This window comes from Terrapene carolina, unplaced genomic scaffold, assembly GCF_002925995.2.
Source record: "Terrapene carolina triunguis isolate 2854851 unplaced genomic scaffold, T_m_triunguis-2.0 Scaffold84, whole genome shotgun sequence".
Lineage (NCBI taxonomy): Eukaryota > Metazoa > Chordata > Testudines > Emydidae > Terrapene > Terrapene triunguis.
The window spans coordinates 20,066,314-20,088,499 of NW_020664435.1; the positions used below are offsets into that span (position 1 = coordinate 20,066,314).

Genomic DNA, 22,186 nt, shown 5'->3' on the forward strand with positions numbered 1-22,186 from the left:
AGCGGAGGGCAACGATAATGATTAGGGGGCTGGGGCACATGACTTACGAGGAGAGGCTGAGGGAATTGGGCTTATTTAGTCTGCAGAAGAGAAGAGTGAGGGGGGATTTGATAGCAGCCTTCAACTACCTGAAGGGGGGTTCCAAAGAGGATGGAGCTAGGCTGTTCTGAGTGGTGGCAGATAATAGAACAAGAAGCAAGGGTCTCAAACTGCAGTGGGGAAGGTTTAGGTTGGATATTAGGAAAAACTATTTCACTAGGAGGGTGGTGAAATCTCCATCCTTAGAGGTTTTTAAGGCCTGGCTTGACAAAGCCCTGGCCGGGATGATTTAGTTGGGGTTGATCCTGCTTTGAGCAAGGGGTTGGACTAGATGACCTCCTGATGTCTCTTCCAACCCTAATCTTCTATGATTCAATGATATGTTAGAAACATCAGTTTATACTTTACTTCCTGATATTACTCCTTCAACTTGTCTGATCATTTTGTTTCTGAATCTATAGTTAAATACATAGATTTGGATACTGAGAATGACTATGATGTTTGCTAGCATGAATATTTAGTAATAGTTTTGGAAAGAGGAGTCCTTAATTTGAGCTCAGAGACTATACTTTAAAATAATGATAAAGCCATGTTTCAGATAATGTTCTAAATTAGAATTGTACAAATTGGCCTTCTCCAAAGCAACATGCATACATTTTAGAGTTATTCAAATTGAGACAGCAGCTTAGAGAATGACCTCAAGCTACTGTAACCCATATTATTTCATTTTTTTGTTTTAAGGAAATTAAGCTGTAAGGAATATGCATAAGCATCGTATAATTACAAGAGTCCAACCAGAAAAGACATTAAAAGACAATTGTGGCTGCTTAGCTGCACAGGAAAATGGGAAGAGTGCGTAAATAATCTGGCCATTGAACATAGGCCTTTTATAGCTCTTTCCATGGTATGCGTGTATCCTTTACAATGAACATAATGAATAAGCTGTTGTAAAATCCATAATTTCCTGATACTATTTAAATGAAATGTCTCTACAAACATACGAGGTACGAGGCTGCAGGTTCACTCTCGGTGCAACAGCCATGTACATTGATTTCCATCAGAACTTGATCACCTTATTTATGAATCAAACAAACATTGGAAGAGGAGGGAAAAACAATTTTCCATAAGCATACGTTTTTTTGAATCAACGTATCCATGCACTTAGCGAGCTATGCTTGTAAGCAGCTATGCTTGCATCGCCAGTGTATGGGTATGTTTGAAGATTTTGTATTGAGCATGTACAATAGAAACTAAAGAGTCAGCTGTTCATTCAAAATTATTTTCCAAAGTAAGCATTGGTGCTAGTTCTCAATAAATAATCTGTCTATGGCAACGCATTATTCATTTGTTGTTGCTATAGCCTTGTCCGAAAAAGATTTTTTAAAACAGGAAGTGTGTTTGTGGGGTTCCCTCCTCCACCCCTTGCTGGACTTGGTGATCACACATAAGGATGTGATGGAGAGCCTGAGCTGGAGTGAGCTCAATGGAAGTATGTCAATTTACAACAGCAGAAGATCTGGCCCAGACACAGTTTTAGCATTTTGCTGAACAGCTATTCATTCATTGCTTTAGTTGCCAAGAATTAGTTGACCGCATTAAATGTTCCTATTGGAAAAACTCAGCTTCTTTTGTCAACAAACTCATGTCAAGAACTAGAAACCTCCAAATTATTTTCCCACTCCTTATATGCTTTATCTCAGTTATTATCATCATTTAAAGTACTCGCATTTCATTTCCCCATGTATTTTTCTTTCCTCGGAGTCATGCCTAACCATTGTTTTCTCATCCAAGTAAAAGACTTTATGAACAGATTAACAGCCTGGAGTGAAAACTGAAGGTCAAGCCCTCCTTCTTTTATCTTTAAGTTATGAAAGCAGCATTGGGAATGATAATGTATATTGCAAACTGTCCCATAACTTGACTGTTTAATTTCCCTCTCCAATACAAAGTTTCATCATTACAAAGCAATATTGAACACGTAGTACAATATAAATGTTATGTAACAACAATATGGGGAAGGGCTCCTATACTGATGGGGTAAAGTCCTTGTCACATCAAAATCTTTGGGAGTTTTGCCATCAACTTCACTAGGGCCAGGATTTCACCCACAGTCTGCACTGATGTAAACCACTTCTAAAGAAACAGAGCATGTTCCCTTAATCCCCTCACTGCTTTAATTTCTGAGGTTTACCTACATTCAGACATCTGCCAATGGCCTTGTGTTTATATTAATTATGCAGAAATCACATCTTTTAAGTAGTAAGGTCAAGGTTCTTTAGATACCCAAATAACATAAGGAGCCAAACAGTAAGATTTTTGTTGCAGTGTCAGTTTTCTGGTACCTGCTACAATAAGTTTAACTGGGTTCCTAGACATGCTATTCCTTTTATTGGGTAAAATGAAGTTCTAAAACGCTGATCAAAGGACTCCACAAGGAAACAAGCTGTCATTTGGACAGAAGTGTATTAAATCTGACAACAGCAAAGCCTATCTTCCAAAAGAAAAGCCCAGTTCAGGTTTCCACACATTTGATTTTTCAAAAGCAAGGGCAAGGCTTTCCACCTACTTCTGGATGGGATGTCAAAATTTGCATTTCAGCTAGAATGTTTTGAGAAGGTCAGTGTACTAGATCCCATAGGTATAAATGTCAGACTCCAGTGAGGAGGTATACTATTTCCCACATCAAAAACCTGCCATCTGACAATTGACCAGAAGTAGTCCACAGGGAAATCTTCTCTTTGTTACTAAGGATAGAAGCACACCTCTTGGCTCAATGATTTGTTTCTTTTTAGAATGGAAATGATCCAGGGAAATCTTTACCTCTGGCCTGTTAGATTTTGTTTTTTATCACTCTAATCACAGCCTTGGCTTGTGGCTGGAAGTATATTCCCCTTACAAAGAAAAGGAACCATATTTTATGCCTGTAGTTTTGCAAACTATAATGCTTTACAAATCATGAGTTTAGCTGTGTAGCCGCTGTTTTTCCCTTGTCACTGCTATAGCTCGATTTCCCCCCCCCCCCCAATTGCCATAAAAAGAGATTCCATGACTTTCAGGGGTTTATATCATGCCATAAAAAAGTATTCCAAGCTGAAACGTCAAATATAGCATTTCCGTTTGCATTATTAAAAAAATGTTGATTTAAAGTTTTAAAAATAAATGTCATGAAATACCAGTCATTCCCAGAAGGGCAGAGTAAGAAGATGCAGGGGAAAGGGATAGTATCTTGTCCTGAGCTCATGACAACTGCGTGTTGTTTTAGTTCGAGAGTCTTGCCATCTTAAAAATTGCTTTTCTGGCTTTCCCAGTTACAACTGCTAAGAAAATGCTTCAGAATATCTGATTTATTAAATAAAGCACCTTTTTGTAAACAAAAACTTAGAAAATAGAATGATAGATTTTTGCACATTTCACTTTACTGCCTTCTTACAGAAATGCAATGGGTAATAGGATCAGTGGAAAAACATTAGATGCACATATACGCTTGGGACATGGAAAGAAGCTGCACTGTATTGTTTAAGAACCAAATAATTCAGCTTTGCAGCCGTTTTTATTTTGCTTTAAATAGCCCCACAAACTAAAGTCATTAGTAGGCTATCATGAACAGATAAGCTAAAAGTTTGCTCTACTTGAAGTTAAAGTTATCATCCCTATCCTATACATTTGATTAATGCCTTTACAAATGTTTTAATCCAAAACAAACTGACCACCTGGAGATGAAAAGACAGTTCTGAATTATTTCTTTTTAGCAAAATTATAATAGTGAACACACTATTCAACACTCTGTGGTGAATAGTTTCATAGTTCAGGTAAACATCCAAACCTTATTGTAAGTGAAGGGCTGTTCAATCTCAAGCAATAATTTAACACCACAATTGTATGTTTCCCTCTCATTCATATAACATTTTAAGTTACCACGGTACTCAAGATGATCACCCGCCTTCTGAGTTGTTCAGTCATCACTCTCTTCTATAGCCTCATGGTGGCTGTTCTTTACATTTCATTTATTTATACATGTTCTCCCTTTAGATACATGAAGATCACCCCTTGCTTTGTGTAGGTTTGCAGAGGACAGCTACATAACTAGAACAACAGCATTTTTCAGTAATCTCTCTAAGATGTACTGTTACAAGAATGCTGACCCAGAAATCATGGCCACAATCTCGTGAGCAGAAGGCCAGTAAAAATGAGTGTGACAAAGAATTTCCAAGTGACATTGGGCCACTGAATACTATAGTCCTTGCTAATTTCTACCATAGACGTAAATCAGTGGTTAGATGGTGCTGACTGGCTGCACATGGCACAGTTAAGGCCAAACCTTTACCCACAATAAATAAGAGCAATATTTCAGAAGCATTTATTCTCCAATGCCAATGAGTAATTAACTAATTAAGTGTATGTGTCTCCAGATGTGATTAGTCCCCCAAATTTTTGTTTCTTTTCTTAAAATTGCATTTTAACCAAGAAAAACAACTTTGCAATGGAACCATAGACTAAATACAGCCTTTACAGTCCAGTTCCTATTGGGTAAAAATGTATGCATGGGTAAAATTAAAAGATTAGTAACTACTACTTCAGTATCATTCCATTCTGACGTTGTTTGATTCAAGTTTCATTAGATATATTTAGGATAGATGCATCTAAAGCTCATATTATTTATCCCTAAAAGCTAGAATCACAGGTTTGTCTTTCATACAAATATAGATTCAATTCATTTTGTGAAAAAAACCATGATCGTTGTTTGCTTTGGATACCCTTAAACAATACAAAGACTCAGTCCTTTACCCGGTAATAAAAAGTTCTCTTTTCTTCGGACAATTGAGGGCAGGTGAAATATTTTCAAAACCTGGAGGCTACAAGATGTACATATGCCATCTTGATTAAACATATGGAACGCATACTCGAAGAAAAGCCAACTGGAGTCCTAGTTGAGTAATCAAAACACCCTAGCTGAGAGGGGTTAACATGCAAGGATCAGCTCTGAACTTTGAAGTTTTCTGGTCTTCATTTTTCCTAATTAAGACAAGATTTAATAACCAAACCACTGTACAAACTATGTACTTAAACTCTGGGTTTGTTTCTAATTTTGTTGGGAATTCCTAACAGATTCCAAGGAATCAGCACCCCATGAGAGAAGTTCACCAGTGAGATAGGTTGATCCTTTCTCCAATGTACAAGGGCAACATGCCTGCTTTTCATCTTATTTTCTCCCATATGACTGGCTTTCATATATACCCATCAAATAATTCTCTGACAAGATAGAAAAAGGGAAGATGCATTGATTCATATGTGCCAAAATTATTCAAAGCAGGCTGGCAAACATGTATTTAACTTCAACTTGAAAATGAGTATAGTACAATCAGTAAGACGGAAGGGTGTGCACTAAAGGTTCTCCTGGGATTAGATCATTTAATTACTCACATATCTCAGCATTGGAGTGTGGCATTGTTCATGGCTACAACTTATCTTTTGATGAAGTGTTGGCTATCTCTTTTATAAAACGATACTGTCTCTGCTATGAATATAGCTAGATTCCAACACCCTTTGTTCATTCATCTCCAAGTAGTCCTATTGATTTCTTACAGAATAAGGTATTACTTTACATAAGAAACAGTAGTAGATTTGGGCCCCAAATTTATTAGTAGCAATAGTTGGTTCTCTCTGACACATTAATCTTTTAACCTGACATGCAGGCAGTGAACATTTTGTTACTTGTCAATTTTATATGGAAAGCAGTGTCTTGATAGGTTATAAAAATCTTGCTTTGGCTGATCAGTGAAGCCTCTAGATGGAAAAGGAGGCTGATTTTGAAGAACTACCAATGTATTGCTCACCATTAATCAAGTAAGCTTAAAATATGAATCACAGGTAGCAACACAGAATTGCCTCCCAACAGTGAAATGGGAAGTGAAATAAGTCAGAAATAAATCCAATAACCTTTTGAGGAATCATTTATCAATACAGCAGGAAACTGATTTAAAATGGTAATTTAAAACTTCGAGAGAATCTGGTTGCTGTTTCATTTAATTATAGTTTTTCTGATGCCGATGCCCAGAGAACCAACTTTAGACAATCTTTAGGAACGACAGAAAATGGATGTCTAGTCTAACAGTAACACTCACACCCACACCCGACATGCCTATGTATATATATAATGTGCACATGTAGCAGGGACTTGTGTGCTGCTCAAGTACAGCATTGTACCAGATATCCACACTATCTTGTTAGTTTTTCATTCTCTGTGTGTATTGGAAAGGCTTTAGTTTGGGAGCTCACTTTGTTCATGTGAATCTGTTGCTGGTACTGTTTCTGCTTCTCCAGGAACTGCTGGTGCTGCTGCTGAATGACCAGCTGGGCCAAAGTGCTCTGAGGCAGTGGAGCTGACTGGGTTCGATTCAGGGGCCTATGACGAGGCAACTTGTGGGCAACTCTGACGCCTGGTGAGACTCTCTCCTTTGATGCTAATGGAGACTGTGGATGGAGAGGAACCCCTCCTGCAAAAAAAATGACATTTCACTCATCAAATATGAGGATCAGTAAAGCTAAGAAAATATAAAAGTCAGGGAGAGCTTCAGTGTAGCCGGCACACTGAAGAACTTTGCAGTAGTATCAATAAAATGATACTCCTACCACATGTCCAGCAACAACAGGAAGTTTGACAGCCCCAAGAGAAAGCTACAATGTTTTCTGTGATAATTTTACCCTTGGAGGCAGGAGCAAGAGATTGGAGCAGATCTCACTAAAAGCAGGGGGCAAAAATCAAACACCACACTGCTTCCCCCCCCCCCCAATGGCTGAGCACTGTAGCATTCATGTATTGCATTTCATTTAAAAATGAAATCGCTCTCTTGTAAAACTCCAGGTTAAAAAAAAAAAAAAAAGCTCTAAAGAACACTCCAGTGAAGCCTTTGAGAATTACCAGTCACAAGAAGCTTTTGCTGTCTCATTTGCTCCTTCAGTAACAAATGTTGCAGGAGAGCCTGATGGCTACTGTTAGGTTTTCCCTCTAGAGCAATATGAGGCTGAGCTGATGAGGGAGGCATGTTTCCCCCATACAGTCCAGGAAGAGCCACTCCCTGCCTCAGTGTCTGGGTCTCACACTTCTGTTTTTCTTTGAGTGAAGATGAAGCCTGTGTCAAGACACAACAGAAATGTTAGCTGCTTTTCAAAGACTTGGTCCATTAGGTCTCCGCATAACTAGCTGGGCTTTTTATACTGTAATTTAAAAGAAAATCTCCATCTTGCCCTGTGTCTATTGCCTGAAAATGGAGACCATGACAGTTATTTTAACACAGTGGCATCAATGCACAGGGAACCTGAAATAAAGAGGTTGTTCTCGAAGGGCAAGATTGTGACCTTTCCTTACAATGGTGTGTAGGGAAGTGTGGCCCTTCCCAGTCCCCTGCATAACTCACTCAAATCAACACTTTCTGTACAGGGAGAAGGAGAGGAACAGGGGGAACAGGTGTCTTGAATTCAGGGGGAAGCAGGTGAGCTTTGGCTTTCCACACATCCTTGTCTCACACAATAGATCAATCAGCAATACTGAGCCAAAGTGAGATGGAACATTAACTACAGCTGGTATAGAGCTGATGAATGTTACTTCCCCCTGAAGCAATTCCTTCTCTGGCCTACTCCTGGGGCAGCACAATTATACACTGCCTCCTTACTCAGGGTGGATTGTAAAGTAACAATCTGGTCTACAGGAGTCAATGGGAGCTGCTGGCCATTTAGCACTTTAAAGCCCCCTGATTTAATTGCCTAAATACAGACTATAGGACTTAAATTTAGGCACCCGTTTTAGAAAATCTTGACCAATTAGCATTGCAAATCTACTTCAGATATCTGTGTTCCAGCTAATGGCTGCCTACATTTTCATTGAAAAATTTAAACTAGATTTTTAAAAAGCGTTGATAAAAAAGTAATAAATAGCAATAATAAATATCTAATTGAGTCTTCCCAGATTGTACATGGTTGCCATTCAGTTTGTAATAGTAAAAAAAGGCTATTCCCTGATTATCTGAATTCCAGATGTTCTACTCAGGCAAACCCTAACCTTTTTCATTAAGTTTTCTGTACATACTTTTTACTTCACACTCTGCCACTGCCATTCTCTCCTGAAAAAATACCACAGTGGGCTATATTCAATTTAAATTACACTATCTTATTCTAGCAATTGCATAAACGTTACCTTGCAAAAATCAAATACCGTTTGTTCAATTTCCAAAAGTAGCATTTAGTGCTAACTGATCTCAATACAAGCTTATATGATGTGTGTGTGTGTGTTTTTTAAAGAGAACAGCTTTTAATTTCATGTAATAAATTACTTTGACATTACTTACTACTTGTTCTCAATTAGACAAGACATTTTTGCAGAAAGGAAACATTATTTATAAGTTGTGTATTTTGTAATGTTACTCACTGTTACTTATGATCAGTATCTTAACTAGAATCATTTGCTTACAAGTGTCTGATGCAAGATTCCTAGAGAATTTATTTAGAGTTGCAAAATTTTCTTTTGCAAACTTCTCCAGGTGTCTGATGTTAGAAAATAGTATCATATTTTCCCTCAGAAATTAACTAGGTAACAACAATGTATCAGAGATAAGGACATTATATTGTACTGAAAAAAACCCAACAGGTATGACATAAAACTTGAACTAGATTCAGCATTCAAATTAAGTACTACCTTACTGAAAAACCATAATAAAGTGCATATTTAAAATGAAACTTGCATACTATAAAGTGACACATTGTCATTTATACATCTAGAATTTATGTAAATTCTACTAAATTCAAAAGTCATACCACTGTGTCATAAATTAAATTTTAAATTGCAGAGATTTCTTTATAATATTCCATATTATTGTACAGAGTCATCATAAAACCTATTGTAAATCCTTAAGAAGTCCTAGGGTAAAATTTTGGCCCCACTGAACTCAATGGCAAAACTTTAATTTACCCCTAAAGTTCTGTGACTTTTTCTCAACCGGATGTTCTCTTTATGAGTAAACATTAAATGTAATTCATTAATAGACTACTGTGCTACATAGTCATGCACTTATTTTAACATTTAAATACAAAACAAAATTAAATGCAAGGGACTTCTCCAAATATATTAGCTCCAACTCAGCCTGAGTCAGTATTAGAATGTCATCTTAAAGACTATTGGCTTTGGAAGGGTATTTCTGGAAGAAATTTTATTGACGATAGGAGTCACCAGTACAAAAGTAGTTCAAAAGGTCAAATTATATGACCCACCCAGGTATCTCTCACCACTTCGGTGGCTTCAAGCATTCATATCTATAATTCAGAAATTGTGTTTGGTACATCACTGTATAAGCTTTATGCTCACATTTATTTATTCATTATTATTCAGTGTGATTATTTATTGTTTCAAGTAGTGCCCACAGTGTATCAGTTCCTGTATAACACAAATGAAGTCATGGGTCTTGCCCTGAATTGCTTACACTCCAAAAAGACAAAACAGACACAGAGATGGAGATGATTTTTTGAGGGGAAAAGAGACCGGAGTATGCTTGTATTGTGAGAGAAAGTAGACAGAAGAGTGAAAAGTTGAAGAGGAGGAGGTGGTGAAAGCAGGGATAAGGGAGATTGGTCTCAAAGAAAAAACCATGATACAAAAAGGACACCCTTTTAAAGTGATCACTTACACTGAGCTGGGATTGTACCGCTGGAAGTCCCAAGGTAATGTTGGGCAAAGAAGGAGACGTATACAAACTCAACAGGTTCATCGATTCTTCATGAATCAGAATACGTTGTTGTGAAACCAAGTGCTGAAACAAGAAAAAAATCACCTCCAGATCTGTAACACTTATTTCTATTACCCTTCGGCAACAAAAGCCAGTTAGTTAGTTATCTTTGTTAGTGTGCCTAAGAAGCCAAATATTGGGGAAAAGTACTTCCTTTCCTGATATACTGAGTATCCTGAGTACTGGGGCCTACTAATATTTCCCCAGTATAGCTCTGAAATTCTTTTCCTGAAATGGAGACAAATATTCACCTGCCTACCATGCTGCCTTGGTTAATCAGTTAAATTCCTATGCCGAACCAAAATGTCAAGGATTCCCTGCTCCATTACCTCTTCTCCCACCAACCACACATTCATTGCTATAGGGTCAATGGGAGTTTTGCTTGAGTAAATATTCAAGAAGGATTGCACGATATGTCTTATGGAACACTGATGCTTCATCTCTTAATGTATGTAAGGACACATATATAGCCGTATTGGATATCATTTGGATATGCTGAGGGATATCCTCCTTGCTAGAACTAGAGCAGATAACCTATATGAGATTTTCATTAAAATGAAAGAAAAAGTTCTAAAGGAGTATAATTCATATGCATTGCTGCAAAACTTCACCCAACATAATTCAACACTATTCATTCTGTGTATCTTATCCCCTTGCCACTAAATTACCATTAGGCTACAGTGTTTATTATGGACGGAGAAAGTCTGAGTAAAAAGTGATTTAGGAAGCAAATGCCATTTTAAAAAAAATAATGTTAAAAAACATGGCCACCATTCCTGTTGGGTGCTGAGCTGCCCTGTGAAGTGCTTAGCCTCCTTAACTCCCTCCAATTTCAACACCTTGCTGGATAGTCCCCATACTTGTTTTGAAACCATATGATATAACCATTTATGAAGAGGACATATAATTTCTGATATGATTTTTAAAACCACCCTGCACAGAGAAACAGGTATTCTGAAAAGATCCCCCATAAGTACCCACTTAGAATTCGGTGGGAAGAAGCAAAAAAAGGTTACATTATCACATGCTTACTGCAAGAGGAATCTTTTTGAAACCTCTGCCATTCTGCTTTAACAGTCATGTTTTTCAACATGTGGTCTAGTATAGTTGCTTGAATTACATTTTCTGTTTAACTCTTGCTTCCCTCCCAGAACTTTTACACAATAAGAGCTACAAAGGTCTTATTAGGCTTAGGAACTCTGGCATGATATGGTCCCCAAGGGAACAACATCCCTGAAAAAGAATACCCTGTGTAACAGTATGACACAGTGACTGCTTTCTTCCCAAACAAAAAGCATATGGGGCTCCAATAATAGACCACCTCCAAGAGGGATACTGCACACTCGGGCTTTGACTAAAGTAAATATAATAACTTGTCAAGCATGTTGTGGGGAGCGGTAGATTTTCCCCTGGACAAACCTGGGATATCAATTAACTTTGGAAAATACCTTGTGCTAATACAATGCAACTTCAGACTGTCACTGAAAACTGGTGCTGCACAAAAACACAGGATGTTATTCCAAAACATAACCTTCCTCATATAGTTTGTTTGGAAATAAGACCTATCACTGAGACAATAACAGTAGAAGTCTCTATGTGTAATTTTCTCTTGGTATCTTGGGAATGCTAGAAGATAGTATATGAAAGAGAGAAGAGATATGGACTGTATGGAATGCAAGTGTCAAGAAACTGCTTCATATGTATATTACATTAATTTCCCATTAAAATTGCACTTGCTTGATAACGTCCAAATATGTACATTATTAAAATGAAGTATGTCCAAAATACAAAAGTCTAGTGTGAAATGCTATAAAGGTCTTACCAAAAGAGATGCTGTAAACATGTAATCCTCTTTTTAGGACATCATCAGACTTGTGCTGGTTGCAGCATCTATATGGTGCTGCATTTAAAAAATATACATGTTTCCTTTTTGGTTTTATGATATGCCACTGTTAAATTCCAAGGTGTGCATTGAGGAACAAGAGTGAAATGATAGAATTTAAGGAATAAGTCCAGCAACTAAAAGGTAATGCCACGACTGTTAAAACTGAATCTCCCCTAATCTGTTCCATTAAGCATATGTAATAAAACAGCTGTGTTAAAAAACCAATTGATTATTAATAACATTTGCATTGAAATTTAACAGCATGAATATGCCTCTACAACATAGTCATTTTCTTTTAATAATCAACTGGTATTTGTTTTACGATAACCCTCAGATTAAGCCCATATTAAGACCCCTATCCTGAAACGAGCTTTATGCTGACTCAGGGGGCCACTTGCATGGAGGCTACTGCGGAATCAGGGCCTATGTGTGTCTTTGGGCAACTTAAAGTGTTACACTAGTGACAATTTACTAAGGCTTTGTCTACACTACACAGCTTTTAGTGACATGGCTGTGTCGCCACAGCCGTACCGCTAAAAGTCGTGCAGTGTAGCCGCTGTTTGTTGGCTCTCCTGCCGACAAAAAACGTCCACCCCCAACAAGCGGCGTTTGCGCTGTTCACGGCACTTGTCGCAGCAAAACGTTTGTCTTTCGGGGGGTGGGAGGAGATGGGGGAGGAGGCGTTTAACACCTCTGAAAGACAAAAGTTTTGTTGTTCAATTGCCAGTATAGACATAGCCTAAGCTAATGGGGCATAGTCCTGTCCCCCACAGCATCCATTTGTTGAGGCAGAATTCCCAGCTTGCTAGTGTTTTAAAAGAAACATTCCTATCAGTCAGGTTCACTTAATTCTTAAAATGTAAGTATAGTAATTAGATGTAGCAGTGTGTGGCTTTACTGTCTAATATCAACTTCTCTCTCTCTTCCCCCCCCCCCCACCACACACACACAGGGAATATTTTATTTTAGCTTTAAATCTTCCAAGTTGCAGACACAGTGTCTGAAGATACCATTGCTTTGAACAGTCAGAATAAATGGCACTCCGAAGTAAGAACTACTTCTATTGTTTTCATTAGTTATAAAAATTAAGTAGATTCCCTTTTCATGTTTGGATTTAATTTCAATTTCATCATGCTGGCTAGAGACTTAAAATTTTTGAAGAACTACTAAGTGTGCTCCTCAAAGCTGAGGTTCACAAACGAATATTATGAAAGATGGGTTTAAGAGACATTTGTACCATGTGCATTTATTTATGTCCTCCATATAATCAGGCAGTTTAGTTTCTATTATTACCTTCAATATACCAGTCTCCAAAAGTTCTGTACACCAAATATAAGTGGATTCTATATGGTCCTGAATCAAAGCCCATTGAGATGAATGGGCTGAATGGGACTTCACTGGGCTTCGGATCAGGCCCTCTCTGTGCTTAGAGTTAGCACATACATTTGTATTGTGCCTTACTGAGGCAAGCTGTCCCAATGAAGTCATAGGAAATCCTTGCATGAGAAAGGCAGGCAGGATTTAGCCATGCACAGCATGTCATTTGAAAGTATATGGTTTGCTCCAACAGACAAATAGTTACCGCAGTGAACCCTGAACCATTAGAGGCAAAACCTGGGTCTAATAAAAACAACTTTTATTTATAAGGCGCAATTATAAGTTTAACTTTTAAGGCTCATATAATGACAGAAAGTCTTTTAACAGACTGGTTACTGAAATCACTATTAGAGAAATTGATAGCAAGGGATTATCTGCAAGGTTTCTTACTCACAGTGCTCTTCTGTGCTTTCAGAAAATTTAAATAAATGGTTACCACACTGTCTACTGTGGGTTAAGACACTTAAGAGACTGCTATTTAAATGATTAAGGCAGAAATGTTTTAAAAGAATCAAAATTTCATTACTGATATTGCTCTAGTCACTACAGTGTGTGATCATTTACAGTACTGACTCAGATTTTTACTGGTAAATGATTCTTCTGTCATCGCAACCTGTTTTTCCCCAGCAAGAAGTGTTCATTTGCCGCCATGAATACCACAGCCATACGCCCACTCAGATGTGAATACAACACTTACTGCAAATGTCACAATAACTATTAGGAAACAACAGCAGAGTGAGTCATGCACGGTTACGGCAAAACAAGTGACATTTTGCATGATTTTAGAACACAACCTATTATTAGAAACCACTGTACTTTGTGTGTCTGGCAAAAAATTGATTAGATAAATACCATTTGAGAGCTGGCAGCTAATGTTCAACTACAGAAGAAATATTCAGCTGTTTGGTTACTAATAAACTATCAAATAAAATTAAAATGTACTGATGTTGAGATCTATGGAAAAACGTTTGCACCCACAGGACCACAATATTAACAATCAAGTAACCAGTGAGGTAAAGAAGTCTCTGACTGGAGCCAGAAATGGAAGCCAGTGGTTTCAGCTTCCAAGTGTTCTGCCAAAGAGCTGAGTGAGTGGCTCCAGCACATGGAGCTCAGCTTTTAAAATAGCCTTTTAGGCTCATTTCAGTGCTCATGATAGTAAGAGACTAATACCACTGTTGCCTGGCATAGGAAGGGAAGATGATTTTGCAATGTAGTGTTCTATTAATGCACAGAATATAGTCCTAATGGTCCTAGAGCTGCAGTCTTCCCAAACCTCTCCTGAACAGAGACTGCCCATCGCACCAGACTGACCAGATTTGATTGTGGTCAGAGGGCTCTGCTCTTCACTGACGAAGCTGCCGCAAATTGGCTTTGCAAACTCCACATCCGCTAAGGAGACTACCTGATTGTAATCTCTGTGGTGGTTTAATGATGTGAACAAGTATCTAGGAGTTAGGATAGTCAGAGTACCAAACACAGTAAATAAGCCCAAAGAAGCATCATTATTCCCTTTTGTATTTTGTGGTGTTAGCATTAATGGCAAAGTATTCAAGTAGCTGTAGTATCCAATTCCATATGATGTTCCATCTAATATAGCATTAGCACCCCTACTATACCCCTATTTGAAGTTATTCTTCCCAAGGTGAAACTATACTGTTTTAATCCCACTGTACTGACCAGCCTGTGGTCTGAACTGAACTTTTTTATACCTTGCAATACATAATCTGAATTTCTTCACAATCCCATACAGAGGGCTATGAGGCAAAACCACATGTTAGCCATCAATGTAACTTTTTTGTTTTCTCTGTACCACAGAGAGGCTACTAATCAGTGTGCAGAGGTCACCCACCTGCCCTCTGGATCATAGTTCACACACACAATTAATTCATTATGGGGAAGAGTCCCTGCTGGAGGTTGAACTAGCCAATCCAGGTTTTTTTAGGTGAATGTCCTGTCACTGACCTGGAGAAATAGCTCCATTAGCCCAAACTCTGTTAAGTCACATTTCCTCATGCTCTTTTGTTTAATCAGTAGATAATATAAAACAATTAACAGCAAGCTAGGCCATCAAAGTAGTTATGATTCTGGGCATTAGCTGCAGAAGATAGGGTGGAATACAAATCTTAGCATTGAATGAGGTGTCCTTTTATACGTATTGGCACTAATAGGGAAAAACTGCCTTTGGCTTGTGCATTACAAATATTGTATGAGGGAGGAAAATAATAAATGATTAATACCTCTATTGTGCCTTCTGTCTAAAAACCTCAGAGAGCTTTACAAAAAAAGTAATGAAGCCTCCTCACACCTTTGTTATGTTAGGGAATTATTATACAGATAGGGAAAACAAGGCACAGAGAGACTGAGTGACTTGCCCAAGGTCACACATGATTTCTCTGAGGATAGGACTCCTGACTACCAGCCCTATGCTTTAGCCATAAGACCATCCTTCATTTAATAATAACTGATAACTAATAGCTTATTCAATAATGCAGTAAGATAGGACTTGGCTTACCACAAGTTAGGTTCTTCAAAAGTCTATGGTGTGTGTGTGTGTGTGCATACATATGTAGTGTGCTGGGAGCTATTTTTTTATCCCTTTAAAGCCAGTTCATTAGGGCCCTGATTCAGCAGACCACTTAAGCACATGCTTTATTTTAAGCACCCAAATCAATCAGAGATCAATTAGACTACTCACATGCTTAAGGTTAACCTGGATTTAAGTGCTTTGCTGAGTAAGGGCCTTGAATACTCTCTGCCTAACTGCACAACACTCAGTGCGAGAGAAAAATGACTAAAATTCAAAATAATTTTAAAAATGACAAAATAATGTTTATAAATCCCAAATGTCCAATCCCTCAAGCCTTTCCAGGGCTAGAAGTATATGCTGGATGGCCCCTGGGGAAACTCGGAAACTCCACTATTTTATAGCATTGAGTTCCTGTTTCTTGTTCTGACAGATAACAAGATATTGGACTCTACACCCATCTGGAGTGATTATTGTCTGTTTGGGTCTTAGGCCAACATAATTGGAGGTGGGGGAAGGGAGAATATTCACATTTTGAGGGACAGGAAACCACTTCCTTAGAAAGTTTATTTTTAAAATAATGCCAGGTGCTTGACATTCCTGAGAGTTTTGGAATGTTGAAAGCAGTCCTGGGGCAATGGATTAGTGGGCAGAGTGCAGGTGAGGCACTCAATGACGATAAATACAATTTGTCACATGGTTGTCAATACCACATTCTGGAGGTGTCAGTAGTGACTCCATAATTAAGGTTACGTTAAGATATATACTTGAAACAGGATTAAGATCCTTCTATTTCACTGGGAATTTTGTTTCCAAATAGCACAGTGAGTTTTTGGATGACAATTGAATTTTCCATAATTATTATTATTATTATTTTTATTTATTTATTTTTGGTAAAGTATTTACTAATTTTTACATAGGAAATTTAAAATGAGCCCCTTTTGCAATTTCTTACATGTTGTCTGGTCCTTGAAGCTAAAGATCCAGGGCCACCACAAACACCCAGATATATGCACCAACCATTTCGTGCCCCCACTCCATTTCCCCTCCCCATAGTGTCTTACTGGAGATGTTAACCTTTTGCAGTGGAAATCTAACAGACCTGCTCAGGTCTGCTAGATAGGGGTTCCACTCTTCAGATCCACAGGAAGCACACTGCCCCCCTAGCTCCATTCCTGCAGGACCTTAAGCTGCAAGTCTCCTCCTCGTCTCCTTGCCCTTTGTTTGCAATAGAGACTGGGACATGATGGGAGGGGACAGGGAGAAGGAGAAAGTTCAGGATGCCTTATGAGTGGAGGAAAGAGTAAAGATTTAATATACATTATGGAATCCATGGGAGCTCTCGCTCCATTAATAAAGCTATTAGCCCTTGTGTCTAGCTCGTATGATCTGCTCTTTAATCTTTAATACATTTGTGAGCAGTTGGAGGGATGCTACGACCAAATATGTCTTACTGGATGTGTTGTGGTGTATGTGTCATATCTGAAATTAACTAAATACATTATCTCATGAAAGGAATTTCTAAACATACTGCAAGAACATATATTTGAATGTATGTCTCTATTTAATTAACAGAGCAAAACTCAGACCTGGCCAGCTAGTTAAAACTATGATATAAAGCTATTTCACAGCTATGCTATCAACAGATTATACAATCTCTCTTTTGTTTTTAATTCAGTAACTGGAGTACACTGCCACAAAACACCCAGGTTTATTATTTTACTACCTCAGAGAAACATATAGAATCATAGACTATCAGGGTTAGGAGGGACCTCAGGAGGTCATAGAAAAACAGTAAATGTTGTCAATTACTATATATTATTTGGGGAGTTTACGTTATGTATCTGTGCTTTCTGTTTGTTTGCCCACATTAAACAAGATGCAATACACCTGAGGTGTGCATATTGTAAGGCTGTATTTCTTTATTCACAGTTCTGGTGAGCTATGCTTCACTCCTCTGGTTTATGTTTACATTGGGAACCATCATAGCTTCACTGTGCCACTTTACTGACAGTGAGTAGTGCCTTATTGTACAAGCATTCCCATGGACATCAATGGGACTATGTAACAGTGTCTCACCACTCTGCCACAGGTACGGCTGCTGCCTCAGTTTCCTCAGAGCCTCCCTTTCACTGTTTAATGAGTTTAGCCCTTTGGCTAAACCAAAATGGTCCTATCCTAGTGTGTAAGCAAAACAAGAAGTCCACAATACAAGTCTGTGACTCTGGGCCTAGCCCTCTTGTTAGGGTCTGTGTAACCCTCCTCTCTTTGAGGAGTATAACCATGCCCCTCTAGCTGACACCTCAGTGCCACAGGGGTGCTTATGCTTTGACCCTAGAAATCCAAAGAGGGAAGGTGACTGTCCACTACACTGCCCACTGCTTCACTTTCCCCTCAAAGCCGCCTCCTATATTTGTCTTGCCCCCACAACCCCTTTCCCTGTATTCTACAGTATGGCTCCCCCGGACCCTTTTTACTTCTCTTCTGGGTGTACCACCACTGGTCTTCAAAACCTGGTCACTGAAGAACCTCCTCAGCTAGCTGTACCCTGCACAGCAAGCAAAAAGGAGATCTTTTATATCCCTGGCCCCTTTCCCAGCATATTTTGTACGAGCCTAGAGTTCCCTTGTCCCTCAGGGAACTACAACTTCCAGAATTCCTCTGTTCCAGGCTGGAACTCAGAACAGGAATGGGTTGGACCTGAGCCAGCATAAACTGTAACCGACTACTTACAGAGCAAGGTACTACTCAGCATGAGTGAGGGCTTGTCTACACATGGAATTATTCTGGACTGTACACACATGGAGTTAATCAGAGATAGTCAATCAGGAATAACTCCACGTGTAGACAAGCCCTAAGGCAGGTGAAATCTAGCCCTACATTTACATGTGTGTGGGAGCATAAAGCATTTTGCTGGAGTATCATTTGCTCCAAATAAAATTCCAAAGCAAAGTACTTTGCAGTATCCTGGATCAGTTGTTTATGTTAATATTTAGAAATGCTAGTGTTATTTCACGGGATTTCATTATTTCTAAGATGCCAATATTCATTATGATATATCAAAACAGTCATTCCACAATGTATCTTAGCACCATCATATCTCTGCCATAGACCAGTTTCCACTGCCATCTGAAATACAAGCCAGTTTCTCTTTCACACACAGTTACTGTGACTTCCAGGTGAAGGAAGGAAATCAGAAAGCAACTATGGTCTTTAAAGTGCTGTTTGGAATCTTTCCAGCTCTAAAAAGCTAAGCAATTACCTGGTCAATAAAGGGACTGAGTGTATTATTCTTACCTCAGCTTGAGAATTAGATGGCAAAAGTGAGGTTTCATTTTCTGTCACACTTCCAGTAGGGCCGTTGCTTGGTGAGCTGGGCCCTGTTCCTGGAGAACTGCTACTAACTGACGACTCTGAAAAAAGATTAAGCACACATGAATTTATAAGTAACACAGAAATCCAGCTGCGATTATGATGAACAATATATTGCTTATAGCATACTCTTTCTTTTGAAGAATAGTTTTCCTGTATGAATGGACTTTTTACTGTGTTAAGGATTTTCTCTCAGTCCCAATTTGTTTGCAACCTTAAAAAGATAGATAGTTTCATTCTTTTCCCCTCTCGATCCCTTCTGCACAAAGGGGGAATTTATTACTTGAGTTTCCTGCAAAGATGGCAAGTTACTCAGTGGCAGGCAGAGATGTACAAACAGAACTCCTAATGAGGAAAAAAGAAAGGAAGTACTTTTTATTGCATACTCTTCTGCCTCTGTGAGAGATCAAAATGACAGAAACAGTAGACTTGCAAAGGTCATGATAACATGTCATCAATTCATGAGGCCTACTGTCATTCCCTTGCTGTTTGGGAAGGGCTCCGGAGTATTCAGTTGTGAACTAACCTCTATATGAGTAACCAATAAAAAACAATACACCATTCGCAATACATCTCTGTCAGCAAGGTACGAGGGACTGTTTGTAGCATAAAAAATCTTAAAATAGCATTTTGAGGGCTATAATTTACCCGGGCTTGGTGAAAAAACTCCCAGGAGTTTTGGTTAAGACGAAACGTAGTATCAGTTTAGGAAATGATACATCTGCTATCGGTGATATATATACCATAGGAAGATATTCTGCACTTGTAAAGGAATGGACTTGATGATCTAGTTGATCTTCATCACATCTAACTGTTATAAATCCTATATTGATGACGAGTTTTTGTACAGAACAAGGAAAGAATATAAATAACTAAAATTAGAATTGTATGGTGTTAGCAGAGATAAGAATATTTTATAGAACATCTTTCATACAAACTATCTCAAGAAAATTAAAATAATTGAGACAATTTATTTAATTAGCCAGCTATCAATTTATGGCTATCACCAATTCTTTGCTCTCTTTTTTGGGTCAGCTTATTAGGTCCAGCGGCGTATTATCATCTAGGCCGACAAGGCCTAGGCCTAGGGCGGCAAATTTGCAGGGGCGGCAAATTTATAATAGCAGCATTTTTGTAATGGCGGCATCAGTGACGCCGCGATTCTACCACTCATAGCGCATATTGAAACCACCAATAATGGTGTGACGCCATTTAGTAAACATACTTGCGAGAATCCTAAACGTTAATAATATGACTGGAAGGAAGAAATTAAGCGGTTCTCAAAAAAAATGCTATACAAAAGAAAGAAAGGGAAAATGAAATGATAGCAAAAATGTGCAAAATAGATTCCTTTGTTGTATCAGTTAGTGCCGACAGTGAGACAGAAAAAATAGTTGAAAGTAGTAGTGAAGTCAAAAGTGAAAATATTGGTGTTGATATTGAAAATATTGATGTTTAATAAGTTCATATGGGGCCAGGGGCGGCAATTATTTCAGGGCCTACGGGCGGCAAAATCATTAATCCGCCACTGGTTAGGTCCCCACTCCTCTTGTCACGGAAGAAAATGGAAGTTTTGCTAGTGACTTAAAGGAACCATTCCTTACTCCCAGCTAGAGTACATTTCTGCAATTCACTATCCCATCAATAAACTAATAATATAGGTCTGGTCAGGAAATGTTTTTGCTCAGAAAATGTTTGATCAGCTGTACTTTTAACCGATTGGGGGCTATGTACAAACTATGATGGGGGGAAAAAATCACAATCGAGTCAATGGCAAACTTGTAAAAAGTGAGTCCTGGGAATATATTTTCAGGCATATAAGCAATCATTGATAATAAGTCAGTGACAGAGTCAGGATTAGAATAGAAATGTCCCAACACCCAGTCATGTACTTTAACCATGACTATAGGTAATGCTCTCTTACTAAAATCATTACTGTTTTACTTTAAACCTCACTTGAAAATATATGTATCACAAAGGAATGGGCCACTCTAGAAATGAAGGGAAAGAGTGTCAGTAAAAAGAGAATCAGCACTAAGCTGCCAACCCTTAGATCCCCAACAAATTCAGCAATTACACTTAACACCAGTGTTTGTGAAATTAATTGGGCATATCTCGGTCAGACAGCAATGTTATGGAAAGCTCTGTATTCAGCTACTAACTGGAGATTAAGAATAGGAGAATGATTTCTTTTACATTTGCACCCATAGTCTGTAATAAACACCGTGAAGAGCTGTCCTGAAAACGGCACTTATTGGACAGGGAATTTACCGTAATTTGTTTACACTATGTCGTATCTACATGGTGATGTAAAATCAGTGAGATGCACTGATTTAATTAAACTCTTCCCTGACTAATGGATGCAGATATATATAACCAGCTGAGCAGTAATCAAGCACCCTTATATACACAGGGCCTAAGTCTCATCTCACTGAAACAAGTGTAAACCAGGTGCAATGCCAGTGAAGTCAGTGGAGTTGCACTGGTGTCAAACAAGAGCAAGTGACATCAGAATCAGGCCCAGACATTGTAGATTCTCCTATTCTTTTCAGATTAATGGGCCAGGCCCTGAAAGCATCCTATGTCTGCAAGTTCAGGAGTCTGGATTCCAATGTGCTTGCAGAGGGAACAATTCAAAGCAAAGTTCAACCCTAATTTTGCAAGATAACATATATGATAATGACACACTAACACTAAAACGTATATAACCACTTTATGAGCATACATAATATGCAAAAGTAGACTTTATTATCCAAAGATAATTGGCCTCTTTATTTACTTAGTTCAAATGTGTGGAAAGGAATTCAAAACCAATTTTAATTAACCTAAAATATTTCAATTTACATTTTTTTCCTCTCTGCAACTTTTCTCCCTAAGGTGCAAAACTTTTATGTTATAACTGCTAAAAAATCCCTTCTAATTACTAGCAGCACCATCTGCTATGACTGAAAAATGTGCCAATGAATATTTAAACAGGTCTGTAAATACTTCACGTCACATAATACCTTGGTGAGTTCTTAAAATCAAAACCAATTAAGTCTGACATTTTCAAACAAAGGGAACCAGGAGGAGTGGTCAAACATATGATTTCAAAAAGGTTGTGACGAGTTACCCTCATTTCAAGTTCTTGCTTTTGAAAACATCAGACCTCTCACTCATCAAAATTGTTAAGCCAAGCAACACTTCTAAGGAATCAGGTGTCCTCCACCGTGT

The 22,186-nt window shown here is 38.3% G+C and overlaps 1 protein-coding gene across 6 annotated transcripts in view; it reads right to left on the reverse strand.

The window, feature by feature from the left end:
- HDAC9 (histone deacetylase 9) overlaps nt 1-22,186 on the reverse strand; it is a 343,727-nt gene that overhangs the window by 231,782 nt on the left and 89,759 nt on the right. For all 6 annotated transcript variants that reach the window (XM_026649421.1, XM_024219724.3, XM_024219723.3 and 3 more), the window contains 4 exons: nt 18,899-19,014; nt 9,714-9,836; nt 6,959-7,169; nt 6,316-6,533 (listed from right to left, as the gene is read on the reverse strand). In XM_026649421.1, the coding sequence (XP_026505206.1) occupies nt 6,316-6,533; nt 6,959-7,169; nt 9,714-9,836; nt 18,899-19,014 (668 nt within the window). The remainder of the gene's footprint in view (nt 1-6,315; nt 6,534-6,958; nt 7,170-9,713; nt 9,837-18,898; nt 19,015-22,186) is intronic.